Consider the following 20241-nt stretch of genomic DNA (forward strand, 5'->3'; position numbering starts at 1 on the left):
TTCTGACTTCTTACATTTCCATCCATGCTCACTCCCTTTTCTTTTTCATGCTTCATTTTTCCTCCATCCCTCCCATGTGGCCTTTCTGCTTTGTAATCTCCTTTGTTATATGAAAAAGTACAGTCCTGTTCCTGAAGTCCCTCTCCTTCTCTGGTTCTCTTTTCAATACACATGTACATACAAACACACACAAAGCATGCACAGGGTTGGGCAGAGTATACTGAAAAAGACCGATGGCTTAAAATCGAATACATCTTTCTAAAATATGTAGTATTCTGTTAAAACTCATTACAAAAACTCCACTTTGCACTGGGTATTTCACTGTAGACACTTTTTCACTGTGTTGCTGGTAGTTTTCTTGCTTCTGGATGTCTAAACTACTCATGTTTGTTAAACTTAATCAGAGGGTGTGTCTCAATAAGCTCTTTTGCTCCCTATGTGGTGAATCAGTATATTGTGTACACAAATTTGGGCACTGGTAAAAACCCTGGTTCACTACACAGAGAGACACTGATGTTTCTGGTGACGTGACTATATAGTCATGTACATAAAATATCACCACTGGCATTTCTGAATCACAGGGTAGATCGATATCCTTGACATTATTTTGTATGTTGTGTAAAATACATGTAATGATGCTTCAAGCAGGATTCTAAGCTAGCTAGTGGAGCTTTAAAACTATAAAACAATTCAAATTTGTTAGACTCAAACAAACCATTAATAGAAAGTCTAAATAAATTCTATCATTTATTTATATAAACAATTGAATTTAATTTAAAAATAATTTTGTCAAATAATTAAAAATCACTAAGTGTAGTCATTATTTGAGAGCTACTTACTATTTGTAGATGAAGTTTTCGATCGGAATAGCAGCAGAAAACGTGACGCCATTTCCAGGAAAGAAACATAGTGAGCATTGATGCTCCCTGGTTTTTGCGGTGCGTTGTGGGAAAGCAAACATTCCAGCGCACTAGAAGAATCGTGTGATTGAGCGAGATGTTAAAATGGCCGATCAGCTGCCTGACTGCTGAACTACTGAGCTGATTGAGACACACCCTGTGATAACAGAATTAAATTAGTATCAAATCTACAAAACTAAAAATATGCCACTGGTACAGTATATACTTATTAGGGATAGGTGGAGAGAGATGACTCGCTGTGGCGACCCCTGAAGGGAAAAGCCGAAAGAAGAAGAAGAAGAAGTTCCATTTTGAATGATACCCTTTCATAACATATAGTATAAAGATACTTTACTTTTACTATAGTTCTTTGTGATTGTGTGTGTGTGTTTTCTGGTAAAATGCTACTCAGATTGATTATTTACTTTGCCCTTATGATTCCACAGAAACAGGATATGAGACACAGACATAAGACAAACGTTTCAGTGTGTGAAAACTGCATTGCAAAACAATTGTTTGAGCTTGTTCGGTAAGAGTTGCAATGGATTGGGTCGGTTCAGCAAATGGATAGCGTCTGGAAAGAAACCGTGCGGGTGGTGTGTAGTTTGGAAGGGGATAAACCTGTAGCGCCTCTGTGATGGCAGCCTGACAAAGAGGTGGTTGCTTGGATGTTTGGTGTCAGCAGCAATTCTCACTGCCTTCTCTCTCAAGATTTTGGTGGACACACAATCTGTAAGATCTCAGTTGAGTGGAGCACTTGCTGGTGCAAGTCTGGTGTTACAGATGCAACTTATATAATATGATATGTAATGGGGTGCAAGAGTAAGAGGTCCTCTAGTGAGGTTTGTCATTTGATCCAAAACCTTGGCTTTGGGTCGTCCATATAGGCAGAGGTGCAGCATGGGGTTAGGTTTGACGCTGAAATGAAAGCTTCTCACCCCTCCCTGCATCCCTCCTCCACACGTTCATCCTTCTCTCACCTCTCTGTATAGGTGCCTTTTATATACAATAGGTGGAAACCTGTATATCTTTCCCACAGTCGTCTTTCCCCACGTTAACCTAGCTCATTTTCTCTCCTTTTTTGCCTCTCATGATGTCTTTTATTTATTTCCACTTTTCTACCCCTGAGTCGTCTTGCTTTGTTTTACCGCTGTTCCTCTCCATACATCTGCTGTACAACTCAGACTCACATTCTTGTTCTTATTCATCCACTTATACTTACTCCTATCTGTCACTCTCTTCCCTGCTGGCTAGGAGGTTAGGTGAAGAATGTGAGGTCTTTTCCTCCCAATTAGTTGGCTGCTAATGAGGCTGAACCTCTTCTGTCCTCCCTTTCTTGCTCCATTCCTACCCCTTCAGCCCGGAAACCCAAGGGTGATCTACCCCTCCTCTTCCAGCTTTTACCTCCCATCTTCTACTTAATCCCCCCGGCAGACTGCAATTACCCCACTGTAGGTCGACATCAGCCCCCCCGGCAAGGATGCAGTAGGGGAGCTGACTCGATGTAAATTATAATACATTCATAGATGTCAAGGCCGGAGTGTGGTTCTCATTCCCACAGGCATGGTTTTGCAAAGATCGGCATAATTGTTACAGATAGCATTGCGCTTGTGTATTTATTTACTTGTGATCATCTTAGGACCTGAATTAAACAGAATTTAAGAGATACCAAAGGAAAGATGATATATACGCTGTAGACCACCCTATTAAATGAGGAAACAAGTTGAGTAAATGGATCACATACTTAAACATGGCTAAATTCATACATGTCTTTTCCCCAAATTCTCTTGTTCTTAAAAAGAGCGTTGATGCTCCTCCTTCTTCATGCGCAAGGCTTTCACTATATATGCAGCTCAGGTCTTTTCTGTTTCCCAAGTCTGTAGGCCTGAGAGAGGAAGAGGCCTACAGGTGGCAGCGTTCTTGCATTCTTTCTCACACTGCAGTGTAATCGGAGCCTCCCCTGGGCTGCCTGGGAGAGTTCGGCTGCGCTGGTTTGTTCTCATGGCTCGTCTGAGTCCTGTGGTGCTCACACGGACCTCCGTCAGCAATTTTCACTCCAGGAAGCACAATGGGAGCCTCTCGGCAAGGTCAGAGGTCCCACTTCCTGTTTCCTGTCTGCACCAGGTCATCAGAGGGTCTACTTGCGAGGGTCGTGCGACCCTCTGCCTCTCTTCCCTTTTGTTATGGAGGCCTCTCGACCCTTGCCTCCATCGTTACAAAGAGAGAGAAGGCGAGGGAGTATGATCTCACACATAGTGAGTGTGAAAGGATTGCTTAGTGTCATTGGCTATTAGCAATAAGCCTGACTTTAGAAAAGAAGCTACACACCTACACACAAAAGATCATACAGAAAAATATAGAATAAACTTAACCATAATTTAAGATACAAACCAATGTTACATGCAATATGCAAGGAATTGAACACAACAAGGGAAATAATGGTGTGATGTGATGAACACATCGCTAAGCTTTTTATTTCTCTTAGAAACACTGATTTGCCAATGATTACAATATAATTACTTCTAATGTTGAGGAATGTCTAGGAGACATGTTTGTTACTGTCATCGCTTACATTAAAACAGCCATAAACAATCATTCCCTCAATAGCCTTACTTTTTTCCTCTCTGTTGAAGTCAATAAGACAATGAAATTCAACATGACATCAAGAAACCACAAAGTGTAAGCTACTCTCTCTCTCTCTCTCTCACTGTGGAAAACTTTCAGTTCAGTCTGAATCTGAAAGTGTGGTTCACATGAAAAATTGGTAATGTGTAAGGTGTCATGTAGACCATGAAGCATAGGAGATGGTGTGAGTTTGTTTGTAGTGAAAGATGCGAATAAAAAAAAAAATAGTGTGAAATCTCCTTACAGACTGTTACAGTGGTGCATATGGACCATATCAATGATGACACATTTTTCTTTGTTATATAGCATCGTTTTTTTTATTTAGATCTTTTTCTTAGCCTTAAATTATGTGGCACATCCATCAGATTTAGCACAATCCTGCTAAAAGAGCGGCTACTATAGAATGACCAAATACATTTGGACCCAAAACCACATTCGTATGTACTTGATCAAATTCTATATAGTGTACCCTAAGTAAACAAGACAATGAGTGTGTATAGGTGTTGTAGGATGGCAAACTGGGAATGTGATAGCTTAGTGGTTAAGGCATTGGATTGCTGGTTGTAATGTTGAGAGTTTGAATCCCAGGTCCACCAAGTTGCCACTGCTAGGCCCCTGAGCAAGGTCCTTAACCCCCAGTTGCTCAGCTAAATTGTACGTCGCTCTGGGTAAGGGTAAATGCCAGAAATGTAAATTGGTACCATCAGAGAGGCTGTGCTAGACCCACAAGCATAGTTTTGGTCATTTGAACAGTCAAATATTCTTATCATCACACTATAAAAACAGTGTATCAGTGTTTTCATAGTTCCTGCTATCGAATAACACTAGCTAGACTTGAAAGATATATTTTCTTTACCTCATTATTCATCAAGTTTCACAGCAATATATTAAACAAAAATACTCAGAGGCAAATCATAAACAGAGTTGGAGAATTAATTCAATTTTGTTAAGCTTATTATTGGTAGTGATGATTCAGTACTGCCTTGATGCCCTTTGTAACATCCATACACAATTGCATCTAATGCTGCAACTAGATCTCATGACTGTGAGTATTACACTGCTAATGTTTTGAACCCAGAAGCGAGCATGCTCTTTTTGAAAGCTCTAATCAGATTTAGCCACAAGAACATTCGAAGATGACCTTTTCAGTCCCGGTTTCTCATGTGACAAATACATGCATTAATTGATGCTTATTTTTATTTAAGTTTTGGGAATTCATATCAGAAGCGTTTAATTTATTTTTTAAAAAATCGTATATGCTTACATTTGCATTTACAGAGCGTAAATATATAATCAGGTTCTATTGTTGAAAATGCATCACTAGTTGAGGCTGAAGGGAGAGCAGGGAGAAATATTTAGGATCCCGAAAACATGTTTTAGATTTTAACATGACCTAGAAAACTGTGGTAAGAGCATAGTAATTCATTGTAAAAGTGGCACACACCCAGTTTTAAATGCCCAGTGGAGCAGAATCAATCTCTCTCTCTCTCTCTCTCTCTCTCTCTGTCTGTCTGTCTCTCTCATCTATCTGTCTATCTATCTCTCACACACATACACAATTACTGCTGATGGAGTATGAATGTATCTGTGACAGCTGTCTGCAGCTTCCTCTACTGCACATGGCTGCTCTCAATACAGATAGTAAAATCGAGAACATGTGGCAAGACACAAATATATAAAGCAAAATCATAGTCTACACCATCTTTCCATCTTTTTTCATTTCAAAAAAGTCTAAAGGAAGTGGTTATGTCTTCTTCCTGGTCCTTCATCTATGGATGTTGCCATGAGTTACACCTGAAAACATACAAACATTCATTTTCTTCTAACCACTCTCATGTACAGTGGAAAAAAAGGCTCACTGAATTTACTTATTTGAAAATGCGTACACAGGTTCCAGATGTGTACACAGGTGAATGTTTTCGTATATCTGACGTGATTTGATCGTGTATTGTAAAAGTTCTGAATCAAATAACACCAGGTTCACACCTGGACTGAGAATCGGACCCTTGACACTGGTTTTTTGTAATAGACACATTACCAAAGCACTATCCTATTACCTAAATTTAACAGTATAGATATAATTCCCGTCAGCACTACCGTCCTCATGAGATTTCACAGTTTAACTGGTTTAGGTTGATCATGCTCACTTTACATCATTCAGTCTAGTAATTAAACTGGTTTAAGTTGTAATGAATTCATATTTTCTTGAGAAACTATACTTAAATTTGACTGACTACATAATCCTTTTTTTCAGTGTAGATCTGAGGCCCCAGATATCCTTAACTTCCTTAAACACTGTGTTTGTGTATGGGGGTATGTTTTTACATCTTGGCGAGAAACAAATCTTCTTAGAAGAACAGGAATATCGGACAGCTTTGACCTTGTGGGGACATTTGGCTGATTCTCTTGCGTTTAAAGCTTAACTTTGTTTATTGAAGTATAGATCAATAATAAAGAAATCGAGCATAGCATTAATTAATTGCAATGATTATGTCAGCATACGTTCCTCAGGAGGATAGTCAAATAAAAGTGTGTGTGTGTTTGTGTATGAGAGACAGAGAGAGATTTTATTTTAGTGTACATATTCATGCGTATTCCCTGCAGATCCAAGTTAATAATGTAACAATGTGAAGAATGCAGGAAATTGAGATTAAAATGAAATTAACTACGCATTTAAGCACTAAGCTTATTTGGTTATTCAGCTCCTTTTACGTTAATAAAATATGCCAAGTTTACACTCAAGTGCCCCGAAAAGATCCGAGTGCTCATACCGCTCTTAATTAAACCATACAATGGTACAGTATGTAAGCTGTGTAGTCACGGGTCTTGGCAAGAGTCATAACTTCTCTGTATCTAAGCTCCAGTCGACAGGCTGTACGAAACTTTACACGTCTTCTCATGTCCACGCTTGTCCAAAGAGAGGATGTGCACAGCCAGATGCTTATCAGGAAAGTGTGGCAGGGGAAACTCGCTTTCGTCAGTCCCTCATCTACAGCCACACACAAGGGTCATGGTTTTATTAAAGGAAGATGCCTCTACATTGTGCTGGACACACACACACACAGAGTAACACATGCTGCCGGATGACACATGGGACCAAACCACAGGCAGGGTTCCCTCTAGGGTCCTTCACCCATGGCCCTTAACAACATTCTGTCTCTTACTCACCGCCTCCATGCTGTGTGTTGTGGTTACAAAAGACGGCAGAAAAAAAGAAAGAAAAAACATGTCTGCTCTTGCTAGAGGACAAGGAGTCTGCTAGGCTCTCGCTGCAGATGTTACTGTAAACAGGAGTTACGGTTGAGGTGGAGACACTCGGATTATTAGCCGAAGAGGGAAAAGAACTGCTAAATCTGGGAGTGGTTACGTTTACTGATGGAAGAGTGATAACTTGAAAGAGGAAATCAGGTGGATATTAGGGCAGGGAGGTTCAGCAAACAGCGCTGACTTTTCAATGGTAACGCTATCAATGCACACCATCAGAACATCAAAACATCAGTCATGTGCACTGTGCTGAGCCTCGGTTGCTGTAATTTCCTGCAAAAGTAAGCTAGTGTCGAAATCCTAGGAAGATTGATGCATTTCTTAGGAAAACAGACAGTGATGCATTAACAGAAAGGATGGGTTACATACTAATATCTTCATATATTTATTTTAGGACATATTGATGGTGATTTAAAACATGAGCATTGTGAAGAAGGATGATTTTGAGAAACGTCTGGATGATTTAAGAGCCGCTACTCTTTGAAGGCTGCGAGTATGAATAACACAAAGCCTGACAGTGCGGGTTATGGTATGCTGATCATTGAAAAACACTAATAGAATGGACAGTGGTGTAGTTCAGTGTTAACACAGCTGTCCTGTGGTCCTGTGTGTGTGTGTGTTTTGTGTGTGTCTCCTCCATGTTGAACACTCCACCATATCCTCGCCTTTGAATGGACCCGTTTCTCTTAGTTTCCTTTGTGACTTGCTGCTATGGGAGAGGAGGTTTGCAGACACACTGATTGCATGTTTCGTGTTGTTCAGCTCCGCAACATTCCAGAGGATCTGTGCGGCGCTTGCCTGCAAACCACAAAGAGAAAGGAGGGGGGAAGGGGATTGATTTTTTTCCTAATATATAAGGCGTGTTCTTGATTTTTCAGATGTTTTCATTTATTTGTTTTTTTTTCCAATGATTCCTTTTGCATCGTGACTCTGTGTGTGTGTGTGCGCACACGGACACGAGAATGTTTTTAATGAATTCTGAATTGTAGGTGGTTTTTCCTCTTGTGGCGTTTGTTGCGTCCCAGCTGCCTGGAGCAAAACGTCACTTTCTGTGCAACCATTCCATGCCACCGCAGCAGGGTGCGGTGTAAGTGTGTGTGTGTGCACGTGTTGGTGGGTGAGGGGAAGTTCATGGTCTCTGTCAGCGTATCCTGTTCTCCACAAACCTCACATCAAACAAGGCACCAAGCGAGGAAAGCTTTTTTCGTCTTATTTCCACCTCAGCCTACTTTATTGGGGGTTTGTTTTGAAATCCCCTCAACCGCCACTCATGCTCCCTCTTTATGACTGTTTGCCTTTAGTTTCATTTGTTCTGCGGGACAGCGTGGCTCCCACTGTTTCCAAGCAACCATTTTTGGGAAGGAATTCAGAGCTACTTGCATTGAGGCCTCTGGCACATGCGGCACACGCAAAGCCTCCGCTTAAACAAGAGAGCGAGCCGGATGCATTAAAAACCGTTTGTCACCAAAAATCAAACATATGGGAAAGAGAAGAATGTTTGTGGTTTACTGGAAAAGCCCCAAGAGAAGAGAGGGCCAGATGCATTAATGACCCATTCGTCCCTGAAAATCGAGTGTGCAGGGAAAAAAAGAAGGCTTGTATTGAGTTCGCTTACATTCAGTGGAACAGTTTGTACCCAGTGGAAAGGAGTCTCAGTAGCTGGCACTATATGTAAAGCCCCTCTCCTGCTGGAGTGCACTCCGGTTGGGTCTTCATGATACAGAACGATGCTGTTTCAGTGTGAGTGAGCTCTGCTGAGCTGCTTGTTTAAAAGAATCAGTGTTTACCACAAGTTCCTTTGGCCAGAAGCAGTAGAAGTGCTTTCAGGCAGAGAGAGAGAGAAAGAGAGAGAGAGACTCATGTATGCCTCTAGTATCTGGCCCTGAATGGAGGCTTGTTTGGTACTCTGGTGGAAAATATTGTATGTGCGTCCTTACTGACCTCCAGCATTAAACCAGCATTAAAACCACAGATGTGTAGTGTGCAGGAGAAGTTATTGCGGCTGCTCTCCCTCCGTTTGATGCAGATGATTATCGCTCTCTCCCTTTTGCCCTATTAAGGTCCCTGTCATGGGCCATGGCTTGCAGATTTGTTTTTGAGGAAAGCGGTCCAGAGCACGACCCATCTGATCTCAATTTTCTCTTGTTGACAAAAAAAAAAGTCACAAAAAAAACAACCCAACAACAAGCACATGCTTGCGTTTGCACATCGGAAGGAAATCAATAAAAAAAGAAAGAGTCAGAAGACGGGCAAAGATGAAAGGAAAAAGGCGGAAGGCGGGGAATGTAGAGTAATTTACTTTGGCAAACCATTGAACTTGTTTGTCATAGAAAACTTATTGAACATCCATGTTGTTTCCGTTACTTTCCCACATTAGATTTTCCACTCAAGAGAAATCGTTCTTTTTGTTGTTTTGGCATGGCTTAAAAGCATTTTGCTAATCCGTCAAGCCTTAAATGAATACTACATGTATTATACATTTGATATCAGATATCAATTCTACTGTTTTTATTGGAAATATTGGTTCCTGACTGGGAAATATCATGTGCAAGGCTTATGTTCGTAAATTGTGTTATTTGTATGATCAGTATGCTAATCAGGTTAAATATACTTACCGACCTTATTAATAAAACGCTTAATATGCAGCATTTATGTTTAAAGATATAGTTTCCAAAGGCCATATAAATCACTTTCAGTAAACAATTGTACTCCCCTTAGACTGGTGTGCAGTCAGAATATTTCTGAAGATTCAGATTTAGCTCAGTTTGCATGCAGAGATGGTTATGTGCTGAAGTTGCACAGACTTACGTCAGGAGCGTAACTGGGACGACACACTACTGGAAGTGTCTGCCAACAAATTACATATCCCTCTCTAACAGCACCTAAATTACAGTTATTTGTCACCAGTGAATATATAATGTAGAGAAATAAAATATCTGGTTTGTTAATAACAGCTCTATTGTGCTATGATTACTCAGTTATAGCATGTTGTGAATGAAAGCCCTTCTGGAGAGCTCATTTGGAAATTCACTGAGGCGGAGGTCTCATCCTCATACATAGAGACTTGCTATTGTATCATTTTTTTAGCAGTTCAGCACACTATAAACAGTTCAACTTGAGAATTTTGCAGACCCTTGTTTGCTGTTTGGATGTAAACCACCAACTCTTATTTGCCTCCCCAGCTGTTACGGATGGTGATGTCACCGGAGAAGCGATGGAGGGCTCGCCCAGGAGGGGGCACCCCACGAAGAGATCCAGACCGACTGAATCAAGGGGAAGAGGATGAGGAAGGTCTAGAAAGTGGTGACTGTGATGATGAAGACGAATGTGCTGGAGTTTCAGGACTCGGGCTACCCACACGACGCAAACGTTTACGTATTTTTGCCGGTCAGTTGCACTCTAAGCTTTATTCGTTTAAATGTGAATTGGGTTGTACATATTTATATATTGTTTTGGTATTTAATATTTCCACAAAGTCTGCTTGTCCCATTTTCGCAAAATGTTAAAGGAAATCATGCTAGTGAAGCATTAAACACCCAGCCCCATTGCAATCAGTGATTTGTTTCACTCGTTTAACATTTAATTATCTGCCACATTCTTTTTTTCTTCATTAACTCTTAAACATTTTGGTGAATTTTATAAGGCTGCGCCTCAGCTGAACGAGAGTACTTCATCTTTATCGGTTACTTTTTGATCTTGTTGTTGAACGACACAGAAGGGAAGAAAACAGGAGAAGTTTCGCTTGATGCAAAGCAAAGCTCTACAGAGCCAACAAAGCATAGAAATGCAAAGAAACCAAACACAATCGAAGAATAACAGGAGAAGGGTAGGAACAAGGAGATTGATACTGGTTGACAAAGCGGCCCAGCTGAACAAACACAGCCAGGCCATGTTGTTGTAGCACTTTGAGTAGCAGCATCAGAAGCTGAGACATGAGGCTGAAAATCTGGTGTGTGCACTACATGTGAAAAGGATGGATAAAGTTAATAATTAACGCTTACACCGAGTGCACTGGCAGTAAATCCAGACAGATTCATGTCACAGTCCAGTGCTCTAAATGTTTTCTGAAACTCCCAAACCCTATCCGGGTGGATTTACTGCTTTAATTACTTAAAATGGAGAGAATTTGGTCAATTATTAGAAGAACAGTCCTTGCATGGACCTTTGTTCAATACATCAAGGCTTTGTGTGTTTGAGTGTGTATATGTGTATGGGGGGATGAAACTGTTTGTCTTGTTTGGAGACCTTGTGGGCGTCCCTGGTGAGGCAGGTATACAGATAGCAGCTGATAACTTGGTGGCTACTGATGACCTTGTAAAATATGGTTGACCTCTTGAGTCTCTTCATCCCGTTTTGGGCGAGTGGGCCTGAGGGAGTGAGGGGTCAGTGTGCCAAAGGTCATCGGCAGGCAGATTCTGTAACAGGAGGCCTGTCTGTGCCTGGTGCCACGAGATAGACGACGTGGATCTGGTTTCACAAAGATCTGCAGAGAAGAGAGAGCCCCAGCAGGGGCGACTGGCAAGTCAGCAACAAGGTGCAGACAGCTTATGGCCTGGACTCAGACCTCGCTAAGTCAGAGCTGTCAGTCAACTGACCACATCAGGGATGGTCTGAAGTGATTGATCGATGTGTTTCACTCTAGCATGGGATGCCAGGCATCCTAACTCCCTCCTCCTAGTCCCTCCCTATTCTCTCTCTGGACATGGAATTAACCCTGATGCATTCTGTGGAGCATTCCAGAGCAACTGAGCTATTCCAGGCCAGGCAGTCTGTGTGTGTCCACTCCAGACACCCAGTGATGTATAGAGTCAGGGCTAGGGTCCCCATAAGGCCCTGATAACATGGCTCTACAGTGTCAGGTGCATTTTTCTTCCTCGTTGTTCAATCAATGTAAGACACAGTAGTGTTTTCAAAGGCCATTTATTTTACTTTTGGACTTTAAGCACTCTGTCGAAAGGTACAAAACATTTATCATTGAAGATTCCATCACAGTGACAAGTGTTTCTACCTCAAAAATTCCAATTTAGCTTGATTTATTTTAAATTTCTCTCTAAAGTTTTTTTAATTGATTAGTCTCTTTGCTTGAGTGGTTGAACTCTGCATACAATCAGGTATAGAAGAGGTATAGAAGCAGTAATAGCTTCCATTAATATCGTAAATATTAGTTGCGAGGCTAAAAAATAATGTCTCTCAATAAACAATAAAGCATAATAAGAATAATGTGGGCCTGAATAAACAATTATACATGATCACACATGCTCTCACTTACACTTAAAAGCAGACACACACATTTTAAGGCACACATGCAGCTACATTCGTGTGTGTGTGTGTGTGTGTGTGTGTGTGTGTGATGCTCTACTGGCTTTATACTATGATTCAGCTAAGCCAAATGTTATAAAAACATTTTAAAAAAATGATGATGAGTAAATAATCCATGCCATTCACATTCATCACAACACTGGCTGTATTTCACCTGAGCCTTTTCCATGCATGAGCATCACGAGTTGAAATAAATCATCCCAAATACACACAAAAAATGAAAAATGTGTATTTACCTGACATAACTGTCAGTGATAAGCTGTATGGAGCTTCTTTGTGTTATAAAACGTCAGCTCTTCATTCTGTTCTCTCACTACGTAGTGCTGTTGTGCTCAGGGGCTTAGCCCTTCTAGTCCATTTACACCAGATGCCCATATTGATTAATGTAATTGTAATGATATGATCAATAATAGATGCATTAGCAGGTCAAACTGCTAATGAAGCAGTAGAGCATTAAGATATTGAATTGTAATTGTTTATGTATGTGTGTGCTCTGTTGAACACAAATCCATCTTGATTTCTTCAGTTTAGAGTGTTTATAGATTCGAATGACTTTGACAAGGGCCAAATAGTGATGGCTATACAACAGTGTCAGAGCATCTCCTAAATGGCAGGTCTTATTGGGTGTTACTGGGATGCAGTGGTTAGTACCTAGCAAAAAAAGGTCCAAAGGAGAACATCTGGTGAACCTGCGATAGAGTTATGGGCAATGTTCCACATACTTAAACATTATTGCAGATTAGGTACACTCCTTCATGCCAACAGTATTCCCCAATGGCATTGGCCTCATTCAGGAGTGTAATGCACTCTGCCACACTGTAAAAAAAAATGTTCAGGAATGGATTGAGGAACATGGCAAAGAGTTCAAGGTTTTGATTTGGCCTCCTTATTCACCAGATCTGATTGCGCATCTGTGGGATGTGCTGGACAAACAAGTCTGATCCATAGAGGCTCCACCTCATGACTTACAGGACTTAAAGGATCTGCTGCTAAGGTCTTTGTGCCAGATACCACAGCACACCTTCAGAGTTCTTGTGGGGTCCATGGCTCCATGGGTTAGAGCTGTTTTGGCAGCACAAGGGGGATTTACAGGATATTAAGCAGGTGGTTTTAATGTTATGGTGATAGATAGATAGATAGATAGATAGATAGATAGATAGATAGATAGATAGATAGATAGATAGATAGATAGATAGATAGATAGATAGATAGATAGATAGATAGATAGATAGATTTATCAAGCTTACCAAGAAGTTGCCTTTAATGGTCTTCATGCCATGTATTGCTGCTCTGTACCTCCTCTCCTGGATCCTTAGGCCCCACCCCCACCCCCCAACATTCTCTCATTATCTTCTCTATATATTTCTTTTATATGACAATTCTTACCAAGTCTTGTGCCCCACCTTTGACTTTAAAGATGCCTTTGCTTTGCATTGCATGCCCCCATTTAATTATCTTTGCAGGCAAGAACCCAGGCAAAGTTGACAAATGTAGCTGTCACTATAGGGCCTGAGCAATGTAGTAGAGGCTTCCCTGCAGGACTGGAAGTGCCCTAGCTCTGAGCCACACAGTGAGCTCCGTGTCAAATGAGCTCTTGTTATTTTCCAGCGCTCAGCAGACACTCGGTCACTGTAAGTGTGGTGGAGGCGCTCTTTTTTTCCCTTCAGTGCTCTTTGGCCCTTTATCAGCAGGCAGAGGTTAGCAAAATAGAGCGTGGAAATATGCCTGCAATGTGAAACATGCAGCTCACTGCAAGAGCCAGGGCCTTTCCCGAACCTCAGGTCTGCTACAAATTTACTCAAACACGGTGAGTGGCAAGAAGAATGATGGAGTGGAACTCCCGAGACAGTGACAGACACCAGAAGTATGTTTCACTCACACAAATGAACAAGCAGGCACACACACACACACACACACATGCACAATTCCCTCTTTCCAGAATACACATACCTTATCCCATGCTTCTTCCATTTTGGAGGCTGGAATGCTAATGAGCTCCATGTGGCACCTTTGACCCTCGGCACCTGATAGGTGAGGAACAAAGAGCCAGCTTTCTATTAAAGCCAACATGTCCCATGTCTATTACTTTATGCATGCCAAGAGGAGTTTTATGGGCTGTGAGTAAAAGTAATTCTAAGGTTATTGCAGGTTATTTATTTATTTAGTAACTATTATATAATTATTCAGTAACTACAGTGAAACTAAAACAATCCCTTGTCTGGGTTCACGGAGTTATGTTCTGGCTAATCTTTCACTAGATGTTCTGCTCTGTTAAATTGTTTTAATTATCCCAATTTCCCTTTTTCAGTTTATGGCTTTGCTTTTAAGAGAGCTTGTGAAATATAAATGCAAATTATATTTTGAATCAATCATTTTAAATGAAAAAAGTAAGTTTGGGGTTTTGTCATTCATTTTTGGATGAAGTTGAAAGTCTGTACAAGATTGCAATCTGTAGGTCAAATTAGATAAACATGTCATAAGGATAGAGAATAAAGACTGCGTAATAATTTAGGTGAGTAAACTGTAAAAACATTATCAATCAACAGCTTTGTCATAAATGGCCAATAGAGCAGCTTGAGTACACATATTTAACTTGAAAAATCAGACTTAATTACAGTTATATTATTCATTAGAATTCCAAACAACTTTTCCCATCTGTAGGACACATATCTGAATAAATTATACCTATTTTTTTAGAGAATATTTGTTAACTTTTTGTGAAAAATTATTTTGAAATTAAGATTAGAAAATTAGAAAAAAGAAAAAAAAATCTAAACACAACCTAAACATAAAGAAGAAGAAAAATTCAAGTTAATACAAAACAATTATACCATAATTAATTATACGGGAATATTTAGTGTGAGCAGCTCAATGAGCATGTCAGAAAAAAATTTATTTATTAAATTTATTTATCCCTTTATTTTCCTATATGACTCAGTGTTATTGTCTTAAGTATCCGTTGTCATTCTAACAAATGCTTCAGATCTACCAGGGAGATTAGACTGCATTTGCTTTAAATGGAGCACAATAATTATATCTCTGAACCACAGTTCAAAAACGGGTGTAGCCTTAGATTTGCATAATTGTATTTAGTTAATCTTTGGGCAAAGAGGACACTATGAGAGATGACCTGTTTTTTTGAAGTGTGTCCAAAAAAATGAAAGACAGATCCTCAAAATGTATGCATGTTTGAGGACGTCTTAAATTGATGTACTAGACTGTTTGAATTTTACACTTTGCACACACTGAAGAGAATTCAGGTATATTTTTATATGTAACTTTAAATAAAGGAGGCTTATATTATTTCTATATTATTAGACCTGAATTATGCCTTTGGACTTGTACCTGAGGATTTGTGAGGCGGAAATTCTCACACCAGTAGGTAAAGTTTATTTGAAAAAGAATTTTATGGTCAATTATCAGCCATTATGGCATAAGAACTTCTGGTACCTGTAAAATTGTATTTGTTTTATGCACCAGTTAAATAATAATAGTACATGAGAATAGTGATGTTTGTTGTTCAAACAGTGGGATTAAATGACGATTATTTTAATTGCAGGAATCAGGAAACAGACAGGCTGGGACAACAAGCTGAATTAAATTTTATTTAAAAAGTGCCTTTAACAAGGGACACTGTCACAAAGCAGCTTTAATTTTAGATATTCAGTCTTTAAATTTTAACTTTCTTCATTTATCTCTATGTAGCAAGCCAGCGGTGATGGTAGCAAGGAAAAACTCCTGTGGGAAAATTCTCTTCTTCATCCTACATTGGCCCAGGCTAGCTCACACAATCTGACTACAAATGAAGCAATAAATTCTTAATCAAGACTTAAACAGCCAAACTCACGAATACAGGATTCAGATGAGAAATGTAGTTAGCAGTCATGCAAACAAAGAAAGCTGTACAATTAGTGTAATCACCCAGTTGGACTTCAGTGTACTTATATACATATCAAGCATGTTCCTCTTTTCAACCTTTTCAGATATTTCATATTTCAGCCTGTCCCCTCGTCTGGCCATCACATTTCAGAGCACATAGTACTTGTTGTGCAGCTATACTTTACATATACTCCTCGCTTTTACCTTAGAGCATATAGTTTTTCCACTTTGCGAAGTTCATAGCTTGTCTATAATTTTTACTTCATCTCACTCTGATGCTTTATCTCACTCTGAAGCTTATGAAGCATCATGAGTAGACCTGCTTCAGGTTTCTTTTTTTTTTTTTAAATCTGTTTCTTCTTCTTTGATATTCTTTAGTGATAAAGGTGTTTGTGAGTTAACTCTATATCGTGTGCTTATCGTGCTATATCCTTCTCTACAACAGTGCACAGTAGTGTGAGGCCTTAATTGGGAGGGAGTGATGGTTTCTTACATGCATCTTACCATAATAAATGTTTATTCTGATTCCTATTAATTTGTCTCGTGTTTGTTCTCTTTCTTCATTTTACCCAACAAATGACCCCATTGAGTTCTTTATTGGTTTTGTGCTTTTACCACTGACTGTGCAATCTTAAATTCACTTCCTTTTTGCTGTCTGTCTGGGTTAGCTGCCTATACTTCCTCAAAATGACTCACGTTTTGCAGTCAGTCTGAGAGGCACATAGCTTTTCTGTTTGTTTGTTTATTGTTTTTACTTCTTTAGTTTATATCAACGCTTGTAACTTAAAATTTCCTTCGCTCCCTTAGACGATACGAGGACGAAACCTTGAGAGATCCACAATCAAAAGGCAACCCATCTGGGTGACAGCGGAGAGTGTGATTCTAAATAATTCCCAATTTATAACTGCTATATGGTCAAAAAATGCAATTACATAACCAGGAAATTAGGCTATCGTAGCAAAAGTGTTTACATCACTTGCAGTTCAAAGCCATCTTCATGGTTTCAAAGTGGCTCATAGAAATGCAGGGTTGAGTTCACTGAGTAAGGTCAGGGCAAATAAACCAAAAGGGCAAGGCTTTAATCAGAGTCAGGATCAGGCAAAGAGTCTGAAAAAACTGAAAAAAAACTGGCTAGAGCCAGGATCAGGATCAAAAGCAAAAGCAAAGCAAAACTGGGATATACAGAATAATAATGTAGTAACGTCACACAAAGAATGCCGGAGTGAGAATTCACAAAGATCTCTGTGGACTCGGGGTTGATTACGTTGGGTGTGTATAACTATAAGCAGGTGTACTTGACCAGAATGTAGTGATTGTTGGTCGGATATGTGTCTTGTGTTTGTTTATATGGCTGGCTAAGGATCCTGGGAAGTGTAGTTTATGGTTTCAGGAAGAGACAGGTGTGACACATGTATGCTGTTTAAGCAATTGGTCAATCAGACAAAGGAATTTTAATACAATCAGTTCCACCACACTGGAATTGAGAATGCTGTCTCAGAGATATGATATTCCAGGGCTGGATCATGTTTTTGAATGTGCTGTGGGAAATCTCTGAGCTCTGATCTGTCGAGGTACAGCACAAAGACTTTGAAGGAAGGCACTTGATCACATTCATGTGCACTACGTGGTCCAGTAATCAGATACGGCGGATAGATTTCAGGGGATTAGAGCTATAGTGATGGTGCAACACTGTCTATCTATAGCACAGTTGAGTCACATTTGAATTGGTTAATGGCCTCTTTGGAAAATGAGCTCATTAACCCGAAATGAAGCAAGGGGGTTCATTCCTCCTGGGAGGAAGCTGCAGTGGCGGCACCATCTCATCTGCAAATCATCCTGATCGTAGTGAGCGGAAGTTTGCCTTGAGGAACAGCGCAACGGATCTGGAGGATTGTGCAGCATTCCCTCCCCTCTCCCTTGGCTTATAAACACCAGTCCCTCCCCGCTCCCACACAGCTCACACATAAACGTCCAACCACATACTCACAAAAATAATGAGACTAAACCACCATCTGTGTAAACAGCATCTGGCCTGATGTGCACAAGCTCGTGATGGACGGCCTCTATAGATGATTTTAGGGTTCTTGCTGGTTCCCACTATAAGACAAGTTGATCACTGGGAATTTAAACCTGTCACATTGCATTGTTTTGTATAATAGAGCACTTTAGGAGGCCGGTCATGATGATGGTGGGAAAATGGGCTGAAGTCTGACTTCAGCTGTGAGAAGAGAAGAGAAAATCCTAAATAAATCCAAACAATATTTACCATAATCTACAGGGAGCCTCCTCCATTCACAAGAGTCTTGCTTTTCTCTTTCAAATATCGTGCTTGTTTGTTTAAGAGTGTTATTTACATGAGCAAAAGCTCTTGACGTAACAAATTGAGTCCAGACGGCTTCTTGTGGCATGTCTGTCAACATAACCACATTCTCTAGAGACTCGAGCCAGGGGAAAGCATCGTGGCTCATCTGTTTATTCCTTCAGTGACCGGGCAGGCCAGTACCTGAACAGTAATGTTAAAACTAAGTGACTTTACTAGCTAAGTTTTTTGAATAATAATGACTAGTACACAAGAGCAGTGACATGGATTTCAGTCTCTTGCATGAGTACTGTCACGTGCGATTCCTTTTAATCAAAAAATGGAATTTCAGTCTGTTTTGGTTGTGCCCAAGTTCAGCATTGAATTTCTTTGTCATGTCACGCTCCATAGTTTGTAGTTTTTCATTTCTTTCAAGTATTTCTTTTTACCTAGCTTACTATGGGCAATATATTTATAGAAAAGTTGCAAAAAATTAAAAAGGGTTAGTTTTCATTTCATTTCTCACTTCATCTTTAAAGTGAACTGTGATATCAAATCCGTTTCTGCTCACTGAGACGCCCCAAGTGCTTGTTCAGAAACATCTAAAATTTAAAAGTCTTATCTTTAACCAGTCGAATTCTGTGTAAGGTTATCCCAACAGATGTAAAAACTGTAAAATCTCACACACTGAAATCCAACAGTGTTCTGACTAATATCATGTGCTGATAAAATGATTAATTCCTTTATACTGATTGAAAAGGTCTGATAAGTCATTTCCACCAGTGTACCAGTAAAAAATCTTAACCTGTCTCTCAGACTGCCTTGGCTGCTTCAATGGGCATAATAATGCAAATAATCACCATTATTTTCTAAACATTTAACACTTTCAGGTTTGAGAATGTGATGTCATACTACTGTGACTTGTGGGGAATCCTCCATATTGTTTGAGTATGAACAGGTTTGAGGCATTAAATCTAGCTGGATAGGTAATGCTACCATGCCTGATGCTGAAAAGCTAGTTAGAGTTGCTTTATACATTTCGGGTTATCATTATAACCATGGCAAGGGAAGGGAAAAATTTTCTTTTTGCAGCATCTAGAGAAATAATAAAGATTACTTAACATATGCTCATATAAAAGAACTGAAAATGTAAAGAATTACATTATCAAGTTCATTAGACATGCATTCCTTTTTGTCTTTTGTCATAATTTCATCGTTTTTACAAAGCTTACAAAGCATATTTACAATGAAGTTGTGGAAAGCTTCAACAAAGGAGCAAAGATCTGCTTTAAGAGTTAGGACATTAATAACAGTGATGGTTTAGATGACTCAGAGTGAAATGAATGCAGCTGCTTGTTGCTTTTCGTGTCTGTGTTTAGTATAAAATTCTCCTGCTAGTTGTGTAACTACTAGTGCTTTTCCACCAAACTGTTCAGCACACCTGAGCTCTCCAGATCACCCATAATCCACTGCATTGTTAATATTTCCACCTCTACGTGAGCCATGGAGTGCCTGATTAATGTCTGGAATCATTTCTCTACAGACATTTTCAGAAGCAGGCTTGTGAAGCGACTGGCAAAGATTCTCTCTTTTCAGATTATGTTGTATTTTTTTTAACCAATATTCACATCTTTTCATTGCTGTGTAGATAAAAGATTTTTCTGTTTATATTGTTTACACTATAACGTAGTCTTTATAAGGACTACTTTGCTTTTATTTCTTTCTACATCAGCCCCTGTGTCTTTGGCTTTAAACATTTGATTTGTCTCTAGCAGAAGGTCAGGGATATAAATACGCAAGGGCAAATCTAATTGTGTCAGGGTTTATTGAGAGCAGCATTATGACTGCGGTGTGTTGGTCATCCCTCTGCAGACACCAGTGTGTCTAATTAATAGCTGTTGACTTGCATTTGGCCCACCATGGGGCCCATTGGAGAGCAGTGAGGAATGTAAGCCA

At 39.8% G+C, this 20241-nt stretch overlaps 1 protein-coding gene across 2 annotated transcripts in view; it reads left to right on the top strand.

The window, feature by feature from the left end:
* gpc3 (glypican 3) overlaps positions 1-20241 on the top strand; it is a 105556-nt gene that overhangs the window by 76210 nt on the left and 9105 nt on the right. For both annotated transcript variants that reach the window (XM_058396213.1, XM_058396214.1), the window contains one exon: positions 9971-10175. In XM_058396213.1, the coding sequence (XP_058252196.1) occupies positions 9971-10175 (205 nt within the window). The remainder of the gene's footprint in view (positions 1-9970; positions 10176-20241) is intronic.

The sequence above is a fragment of the Hemibagrus wyckioides genome, linkage group LG08 (genome assembly GCF_019097595.1).
Source record: "Hemibagrus wyckioides isolate EC202008001 linkage group LG08, SWU_Hwy_1.0, whole genome shotgun sequence".
Classification (NCBI taxonomy): Eukaryota; Metazoa; Chordata; class Actinopteri; order Siluriformes; family Bagridae; genus Hemibagrus; species Hemibagrus wyckioides.